The sequence below is a fragment of the Charadrius vociferus genome, unplaced genomic scaffold, assembly GCF_000708025.1.
Source record: "Charadrius vociferus isolate BGI_N301 unplaced genomic scaffold, ASM70802v2 scaffold434, whole genome shotgun sequence".
In the NCBI taxonomy this organism is placed as follows: Eukaryota; Metazoa; Chordata; class Aves; order Charadriiformes; family Charadriidae; genus Charadrius; species Charadrius vociferus.
This window is the reverse complement of record NW_009648154.1, coordinates 718376-728235: the sequence shown is the minus strand read 5'-3', so window position 1 is coordinate 728235 and position 9860 is coordinate 718376. Positions and strand designations below refer to the sequence as shown.

Here is a 9860-nt window from a genome sequence, read left to right as displayed (position 1 = left end):
CCCCGCGGGGCGGGGCCCGCCGGGAGCCGGCAGGCAGGGCGCCGTGGTGCTCCCCGCTCGCCCCCCGAAGCGCGCTCGTCAGCCTGCGCTCGCAGCGGTACGCGGAGCTCGTTAGGGCCAGATGGCGACAAACCAGAGGATCTGCCAAATCGTTTGTCATGAGCTCTCTCTTCTAGCTTTAGGCTTGTCATATAGTCAAGCCCATAGTTGGTGGAAGCGGCCCAAAGATGCAGATTTTATCAGTATTTGGGCAAGTCCTGAAAAAAAAATACACCCCTTTTCAAGCAAATTTCACCACTACCTTCAACCCATAGCTGGAGAGGACCAGGGAATTTTCTTACAGGCCATCCAGATGGATGCTGGATATTCACAGCTCACCGCGCTTGTGCGGACACACATTCACATGCATATTCCCCATTACATCCTTACAATACACCATTTCACGTCTTAAATAAAGACGAGGGGCAATTTTTTTTCTTAAAAACAGCGGAGGAAGGAGGCAGCTCACAGCAAGGCGGCTGGCTGCGGGCTGCTGCCACCATCGCGCCTCCAGGCTGCACGGAGCCGTGCTACTCTCCCGCTCCCCAAATACGACGACCCCTCTCCGTGAGCACAGGAAAAATGACTAAGAGTCGGGAGTTGAGGACTGACAAATCTTTCTGTTGAATTACAGACTAAACTGTATATACATCTGAGAATAACCGATGTATACTGTGACTACCAACATGTCCTTACTGGGACTGCACTAATAAGGAACAAAACCAACTGTAACATGTCAGAGTTACTGAGAGCAGCTTGCTAACTTAAGTAAAATTGCAGGGATCACCGTAATTTTTTTTTTTTTTTTTAAATACAAGATAGAGGCCGTCCTACCTTGCTCACACCACCTTCTTTTTATTCTGCCATCTCCCCATGGGTGCGAGCCCGGCCCGGCCATCAGGGCTGCAAGCCACTGACACGGGCGTGTTGGAAACACCACACTGGGTGCTTCAACACCCAGTTCCTGGCAGAAAGAGGTCTTTAACACAAAGCTCAGCACTAAAACAGTATAAAGTGTCACAGATGCTTAACGGAGGCCTCAGCAGACCTGCCAGTGGCACCGGGTGGGACACCCTCCTGTTCTGCTCTCATCGCAAAACGGGATCAGGTCGGACCGGAGGCACCGGGCACGAGCAGCGCAAGGGGGACTGCACCAACTGTGCCGGCATTTGGTTTTTGATTAAAAACAGGACTTAAATTTCTCACACTGCTGACACGAGCACTCACTTGCCACAGCACTCACTTTAAAGAAATGGATGCAGAAGTATTTTTGATTTTTGCTATGGGACACGTAACCAGTTAGCCCATCCTTACTGCCAGGACCTCTCACGTGCTGCCAAGGTGCAAGCTGGCGCTGGTGCTTGTGGGTGCCAGCCAGAGCTTCCTCCCTCACCGCTCCCTCGTGTGCGCCAGGGGAAGTGGATTGGGTGAATAATCATGCATATGCACTCTGAGGAACCAAAAGTGGTGCAGACTACCGCTATATTTACCAGCGGATAAGGAGAGAGAGCAGCTGCAGCGAGTCTCTCCCGCACTTCCCTGTCTGTGACTCCGAGGACGCTGGCACACGGACAGACCGCGCATCTTTGACATTGCAGAAGCTGCTGCTTTGCCACAGCGAACTAGTGCACACGACCAAAAGGTGACTTTCCTCTTACCTTCGCTAGGGTACAAGGCATTTCTTGAAGATAACTGAATTGAACTGAAGCTAAAAACGAAACGCACATTATGTAGTTTGGTACACAAAAAAACTGTATTGTGGTCATTTTAGGCCAAGGATGGGAAGGCAGATTCATCTCCGCCCACGCCAGCAGGACCAGACACAGTAAACACTGAAACCAAAGTCTGCTGATGATAAACAGCACTCACCATGAAGTCTATATTGTTGTCTTCATTTCGGAAGTGCTCCATCAGCTTCTCAAAGCGCTGTTTCTCTCCACACACCTATGAAAGAATCACCATGTGTTTGTTAAACTACAGCTTGCAAGAGAGAGTACCGAAAACATTTAAAAAGTAGGTGATCTGCTTGCTCAAAACCTCTCCCTCCAGGTTTCCTCTCTTGTTAAAAATATTCTCCTTCATGACAACTCTAGCAGAGGAATCACAGGTGTACACCCGTGCTGCAGGTCTAAGGGGTCAGGTACAATTGTAACATAAATTTTTGTATCTCTTTTTCTCCTAAAAATTTAATCGTACCCACTGATGGTACGAACGTAAGCAACAGAGTTGTACCAGGCTATGCTCAAGGAAGACTCGTCTTCTTTCACAGCGCAGAATTGGATTTCCACTGTAATATAATGTAATTAGGAAGAAGAACAAATTACAGGGAGGAAAGAAAGACAATTATCACTGGCTAAATGAGGAGTGAAATCTATCGGCATAACCATCAGCTGGTCCGAATTACAGAGCCGTAATACAGGGGTGTTGGCAGGAAACACACGCAACTTGAGGGAGGAATAAGATCTAAGATAAAGCAGGTCTCAGGATACTGTTTAAATCTCATTGCTTCTTAGTAGCTTCTCCGGCTCAGTCCTACTTTTCTCAGCAGACAAACGACCCAGAGTAATCCACACCAAAATCACAAAATATTAAATAAGTTGGAAAGCGAAAGGGAGCAGAGGTGAGCACCAAGAGATGCACCCATCTCCCCATCCTCCCTGCTTAGCAACTGCATCCCCTCCATCCATGGTGTGTCCTTTGGGGTATTTTTTCTACCTCCGCGTGAACGGACTACACCAAACACTGAGCCGGAGGCGCAGGAGCTGCACGCAGCAGCCGCCCCGAGCCCGGCCATCCCAGCGAGCCCGACCGCCCCAGCACAGTGCGACAGGAGGTGATGGAGGTAGTGCAAAGGGTCCTGCACCTTCCCAAATCCACTTGGAGCTTCCTCCTACCCTGCAGCATGAGCTGACTTCTCGCTTGGTGGACTTTGGTGTCAAACTGAGCAGTGAATTCAGGAAGAGCCCAGGCACGCTATTCCGAACAAAGACCCTTGGGGAATCACATCCATCCACGAACGGTGCTAAATCCCGTACCCAGCTTCACCCTCCTCAGACACTGGCTGGTTGCAGAGGCACAGGAGAACCTCTGAAAGGTCCTGAAAAGCAAAGTCTGGTCATCCGCAGGTCTGAAACTTCCCTTCTGCTGAGGAACAAAACCCTCAGTGAACCCAAAAGGTTCCTTCCTTCGTTAACCAGATTTCACCCAAATGTCCCAGGAGCGCTGGGTGCTACTGATCAGGAGGAGGGGGGACAGCAGTGGGACCTCCGACCCCGGCTGTCCGTTAGGGTCCACCAGCTTCTGAGCAGCACACCCCTCTGAGATATCAGCTGTCGCTTCCATTAAGGGCCAGCTCACGGCAGAGTAGTTATGTGAAATTAGCCAACGAACAGTAATTAAGGATTGGCAGGAGCACTGGCTACTTCTTTAGAAACTAACCTCTCTGGGGCAGGGGCCGGTTCTCTGTGCGTAATTTTACGTTTGCGTCTCCCACAAGCAGACCAAATTCCCAATTGGGGTTTTTAGATACTCCCAAAAAGCAAGTTCTTCACAAATTATGCACTATTACCACTACTCCCGTATCAGCTTCCTCCTTCTAACTGTGTCTATCTTGTAGCACGTACCTCCGCAAAGACTAAGGCACCGCGCAGACCTCGCTGAAGTCACACAGAGTTTAGTGGGACCTAAACCGAGCTGATCAGGAGATCCCCAAAGCACTGCGGGTGGTGGCCTGCTGGGTGACCTCTCACCACGCTTTCTGCTGTCTCTTATGCCTGAATAAAACATACTTGTGGTGGACGTGATACGTCTTCTGTCATTCCTCAGCAAAATTGCCACAACCGGGTTATTACTGAGATACTTGTGGTCAGTACCTGACGTCAATGGGAATTCTGGCACTGGACCTCTGTGAGAGGACGGGGACGCTGGTTATGATGAATTGTTTGATAACATTACCATCAATATTCATGACCACAATCCCACAAGTCACAATTAATGGGCTCGGTGCAGGCTCAGGAACCCCCACTCGCACAGCCTCTGGTAGGCCGGGCGCTGAAGTCCACGCAAACCCTTGCTGAACTGTATTTAAATGTTTCCAGCTGAACCTTAAAAGACTCACAAGGTAGAATAAACAAACTTAAACAACAAAGCATGCACCCTCATGAAAACCAGATTACACTTTTTGGTCAAGCAAATTATCGTGATCTGAAACCTCAAGGACTGGGCTCTCTCTACGGCCTGTGCCATGAACGTGGTTTTGAAGCACTGAACACCTTCACATGGGCTGCTCCCCCGGGCCCCAAAACACCCATTAAGAGCTAAGACAGAGCAAACCAGAGCCGAGACAGACCCACTCTTGGATGGAGCAAATCTCCTCCTTGGTACATGCAAGGGGCGAAGTGTTCCCGACCTGTTCCTGCTTAGCGGAGACAGGGTCCCTGGGACATGGCAAGGATGGGTGAGTTTGGGGAGCCGCTGCTGTTCGGTTTCAGGCTGTAAATCTGCAGTCTAATCTTGGGCTTTTCTTCAGGACTAATCCTCGTAAAGGCTCCCTACAGTGTCGGGAATAGCCTGGCTGGGAGATCAAAGCCCCACACCACATACACATGGCTGACGGCTAGAGCAGCTCCAAGGAAAACTGAGGGGGAGCACAGGAGCTCCTGCCCGGCCTCCCAGCGCCTTCGCTTCGCAGCTGGTGGCTCAAGAGCTGGCGTGGCTGGTGAAGAGCCTGAGGGTCTGCAAAGCCACCCAACGGCCAAACTCAAACCCCAAATGGCCAGGAGGACCCTTGGGAAAACAGAGAGATCACCGTGAGCATTCTGGCACGACTACCCTGGTTTCCCAAGCGCGCAACTACAAGCGGGAGGTGGGACGAGCACACTCCAGCGGGGACCAGAGCATCTCCGCACCATTTGCCAGCATCCCATCCTGCTCCCTCGCTCTCCGCATGCAGGACCAGGAGTCCTTTCGTCGTGAAGAAGCTCGAGTTCATTGAACACGCAGCAATGGGACCTACTCCGGGCACTTACCACGGATGCGCTACCGGGCACCCTCACGCCAAGGGCCCACTGAAAGCACTCCTGGCAGGGTGCAGCTCCACGGTGGCGTACGTCCCTCCCGGGACACACACGGTTCCATGCAGGAGCCACACGCCCTTCAGAAGGAAAAGAGAGGAAGAGCTGCGAAAAGGCCAGCCTCCATCAGGAAGAGCCAAAGAGAAAAGCAGGATCTGGCCGCGTTTCAGGAACCTCCTGGCACTGTAAGGATCAAAGGCAGCAGCTGCCCATCCATGTAATTTGATTTCGGAGGCGTACGCTGGGCCAGCTCCAACTCCCGCTCACAGCACACCCGAGGAACCCTCTCCTTCACTTGCACCGCAGGCTGCTCAGAGGCACTCAGCCCTACGTTATTATCCCAAGCCATTTGCTTCCAACTAAATGGGTTGGTATTTCGGTTCAACCAACTGCAAACCCTCCCAGCGCTCTCCGTACGCTCCCCTCCCCGCAAAACAGGTAGCAGTCTACATAACAAAAGAAAAAAAAAGGTAGGTTCATCACAACTTTGAACTCTAAACAATCGCGTCTCTCTTGTACCCACTTCAGAAAAATTTAAACCAAATCATGTATTGTGGAAACAAACATAACAATGGTGCATACGATCACCCAACAATAAAAGCCAGAAGGACTGATTTCTGGGAAATGTAACGCAAACTGTTCCACATGGATGAGAAAAGCTGACATAAACAACTACAAGCCATTTATGGCTGACTAATTAAATTCAGGAACAACCTAAAGCGATAGAGCCCCGGCAGGGAATCGCCAATGCCGGGCGGCGAGCAGCTCCGGCTGGCTGGGGTACGGCAGCTGATAGCAAGAGGAAAAGCAACAACGACCTGCGGCTTTCGGCGGCTGCTCGCAGATATTTCACACTATCATCAGATGAGTCAGTGCTGGGAACATGTGCACTTCAAGAGACAGCGAGCTGACTTTCATGGAATGATATAATTTATCCTGGAAGATTAAAGAGGGTGAAACTGTAGATGAAGCCTACAGCCTGAAGATTGGCCAACGGCCAAGACGAATGCTGAAATCAAATCCCACCACATAAAACCATATGTTGCCATTTATATTGGAATAAATTTCCAAGGTCTGTCATTTGGAAGTATGGCTGGGACTAAGAAAGGCTGATCTTTCTTTTATTAGCATTATTCTGTGTAAGAAGAAAGATTAAACGGGTTACCACAGCTATAAAAAAACCTCTGTCTCTACTCAGGCTGTGAAAAAAAAAAAACCCACAAAACTTTTTAGGTTGCTTTAAGCCCACATCATTCTAGAAGAACAATGTGGCTTTATGGAAAACCACCCACGACGGGTCCTTTCTTTGGGAACGCTTTGGGTGCTAACGAGGTAAACCCATCACAGATCTGTTACAAAGGTACAATCCAATCCTATAAGGAAGCAAAAGGATCCGTTACGAAAAATTTAGTCACGATTATATCCGTATCCACCTGGCAATGCTCTCAGGTCAGACCACCCAAGAGCCCAGTTCAACTACGACAACCCTCACGTTGCTCCTGCTCATGTGGCCGTATTTCTGTAAGATGCTCCAGAAGGGAGACCCAGGCAGACAGCAAAAAGGTATTTTGGAAAAATTGAAGATGTTTTCATGTGCAGGGTCAGGCAGAAAGTGAAAATCCAGGCTGGTTAAAGCACATCCGTCGTCCTCCTACCTCAGACAGTTATCTAACGACATGAAGCACCACCTCATTTTGCTGGAGAATGGAGGTCGTAACTAAAGCTCACCACGAGCAAATACAGCATGCTCCATACGGAGATGGCAGCGAGCACAGGCAGTATTTCAGGCTCTGGAGCTGCGGCTTGTTGGCCAACAGTACTGAACGCACACTACGCGACACAGCTGCCAGACCGCTATCTCCTCCACATCTGGAGGACTGATGCTCCTCAGCCCAAGACGCAGTGCCCCGACCAGACACAGCAACTGCCTACGGCAACCACCCCGACGCGAGCGTCGCTCTGTCAGCAAAGGGGGGCAGAGAGAACGACAGCTCTGAGCTAGCAACGTGTGTTCGGAACAAAGCCATCACCAACTCACAACCTGCCCCCGTGCCAGGAAGCAGGTAATGCCTGGTGGTCCCAAACTCCACACGGAAGATGAAATCATTTTGGCTGCGTTTGCGCTGGAGGTGACTATGGTCTGGCATGGCGAACGGTGCCCTCAAGACAGGGAAAACAATTCTCTGAAGGACCACATTTAAAAGACCTAAACCTTAGGGAAGGCTTTGCAATACAGGACATTTGCTGTCAGTGCAAATGTTACAATGACCGTCGAACTATGCGTTGCCCAAAGGTTCTTGGAAGCCGCTCCCTCCTCCTTCGATAAGTTTTTGGGCTCTGTAAGAGCGAGAAGCGGCAGCACAGTTTCACAGCAAACACACGCTGCGTAGATGAACACGGCCCATACTGGATGCGGTGTTATAAATAGCCTGACGTATATGCAACCCAAAAATTCATGGGACCCTTTGTGAACCATTTCTCCTGTCTGTGCTCCTTTGTCCGGCGGCACAATGATGGCTTTCTCTCCCCCACAACAGCCCACTGTCATCAGCAGATCCCACCACCGGCTCCACAGGAGCACTTTGTTTGGACGGATCATGCTGACATTTTTGCAGTTTGCTGAAGAACAAAAAATTAGTTTTCCCATAAGTTACTGGTTAAGTAAACAGTTATTTAATACTTACTAGGTTAAAATACCTTTTACTTCTCTACCAGCAGGGTTAAGGCACTCTCAAAATACCGCCACAGTGCAAAAGACAACAAACGCACTTACATTTTCCAGCACTTGCAAAGAGCTTCTCCTAGCGCTGCGTTATTGTAACAGCCCATAAGAATAATTCAGAACTGCTGTTTTCAGCGCCACCATTCACGACTCGAAGAGAGAAATCTGACTCTGAATTAAGCATTGTGAAAATGGAGGGCTGAACAATATTGTCCCACTTTGCCGGGGTGAAAACCGATGGAGGTGAACAATGAGGTCCGTTTGCCGTGCCCCCCTCTTTCGGCTCGCTGCCCCGCGACTCAGACGGACGCGGGCTCTGTAAGCACGGCGTTAACGCTCATCACCAGGCCGTGTGTGAGTGGACCGCAATTCTTCTCACCTGACAGATGTTTCAGAGCAGCAAACACATAAGTCAAACCGATGTTAAAACAAGAGGGAGCACTGGCGTGCCAGACCCCGCTCCTCTCCCATCTCCTGGTCTCCAACGAGTCAGGCCAGCTCTTCTCTCCCCAACATGTGGGGAAGTTCTGATGTTGGAATAACCACCACACGATGAGCTTCGCCAGGGTTTTCTGGATTATCTGAATTCCTATTTATTTTTTGGCATTTCTTCTACAGCTCCCTGAAAGGAGGGGTTAGCGAGGGGGGGGCAGTCTCTTCTCCCAAGGAGCAGGCGATAGGACAAGAGGAAATGGCCTCAAGTTGCACCAGGGGAGGTTTAGGATGAATATTAGGAAAAAAATCTTCACCCAAAGGGTTGTCAAGCACTGGACAAGGCTGCTGAGGGATGTGGTGGAGTCGCAATCCCTGGAGGGATTTAAAAGATGTGTAGACGTAGTGCTGAGGGACATGGGGTAGTGGTGGGTTTGGCAGTGGTGGGTTGATGGTTGGACTTGATGATCTTACAGGTCCCTTCCAACCAAAATGATTCTATGATTCTTCTCTTGGAACAAAACAAGCTGGTTTCTTGAAAGGTATGGTTCACCCTAGGAAAAACACCTCAATTCTGGTTTTTTTTTTAGATATTAAAATTATTTCCCATACAGAGAAGCATACACTTACCTGACCAAATTCAATTATTCTGGTATATGTGTGTATAATAAGCAATTTAACTGCTTTGCTGGATAAGAGCCAAAGTCAGGAAGTGTTCCCTGCAGAGAGGCAGGATTATTCCTGGCTGGCTTTCTGTCTCACTACAGATCCCAGGCAATTCTGTTGCCTCCTTGGTTTGGATCCATTTGAAAACTACTATTGTGCTTGTGAAAAAAAAAAAACAACCAAAAAAAAAAAAGAGTGGTAGAGTCCTCTGGTCTTTTCCCAGAAATATTAAATTGTTATTACAGTAAATTCTCCTATGTTTAAAATGGAGATTAACGAAAAGCTGCATAAGGTTCTAAGATTGTGCTCCTTAAAATGCTAAGTCAGAGTGCTATGAAGTATATTCAAAAACTGTCATTTTCAGATCTTCACTAAAGCCAAGGAAATGAATATTTGCAAAAAAAAAAACCCACCCAAAACTTCTTTGTAACTGTTTTCATTATGCAATCACATTAGCGCTGTTGGGTAGTGATTTTTTTCAACATATCTGTAAATTTACTGAAGCTTTTCGTTTATCGGCTGCTATGCTTTCAGTAAATTGAAAACATGTAAACCACGTAAATAAACCAGCTAACTAGAAATGCCATAAAAATTTCCAATTCTGAAGCAAGGCCATAAACGAGTTGGAAAACAGCTTTCTGCACTCACAGCCTCAACAAGCTTGAATTCTAGAACTTTTGTGTTATTTCTATTTCTGGATGTTCTCACCAGATTTCATAACCTTGCCCACAGTTCGCCTGCCCGCTGAAGACAAATGGGCTGAGAGACTTTGGCTCCGACTGCAAGCAAAAGTGCCTTAAAACTAACCCGTGACTCCAAGGGGAGGGGGCGGGTGTGGATACATAGAATCATAGAACGGTTTGGGTTGGAAGGGACCTTGAAGATCATCTTGTTCCACCCCCCTGCCCTGGGCAGGGACACCTCCCACC

General features: G+C 48.9%; 1 protein-coding gene across 1 annotated transcript in view; it reads right to left on the bottom strand.

Moving 5' to 3' along the window:
- The window catches only part of FMNL2 (formin-like 2), a 76180-nt gene that overhangs the window by 24727 nt on the left and 41593 nt on the right, over positions 1 to 9860 (bottom strand). The window contains 1 exon segment of the mRNA XM_009884027.1: positions 1909 to 1983. Within this exon segment, the coding sequence (XP_009882329.1) occupies positions 1909 to 1983 (75 nt within the window).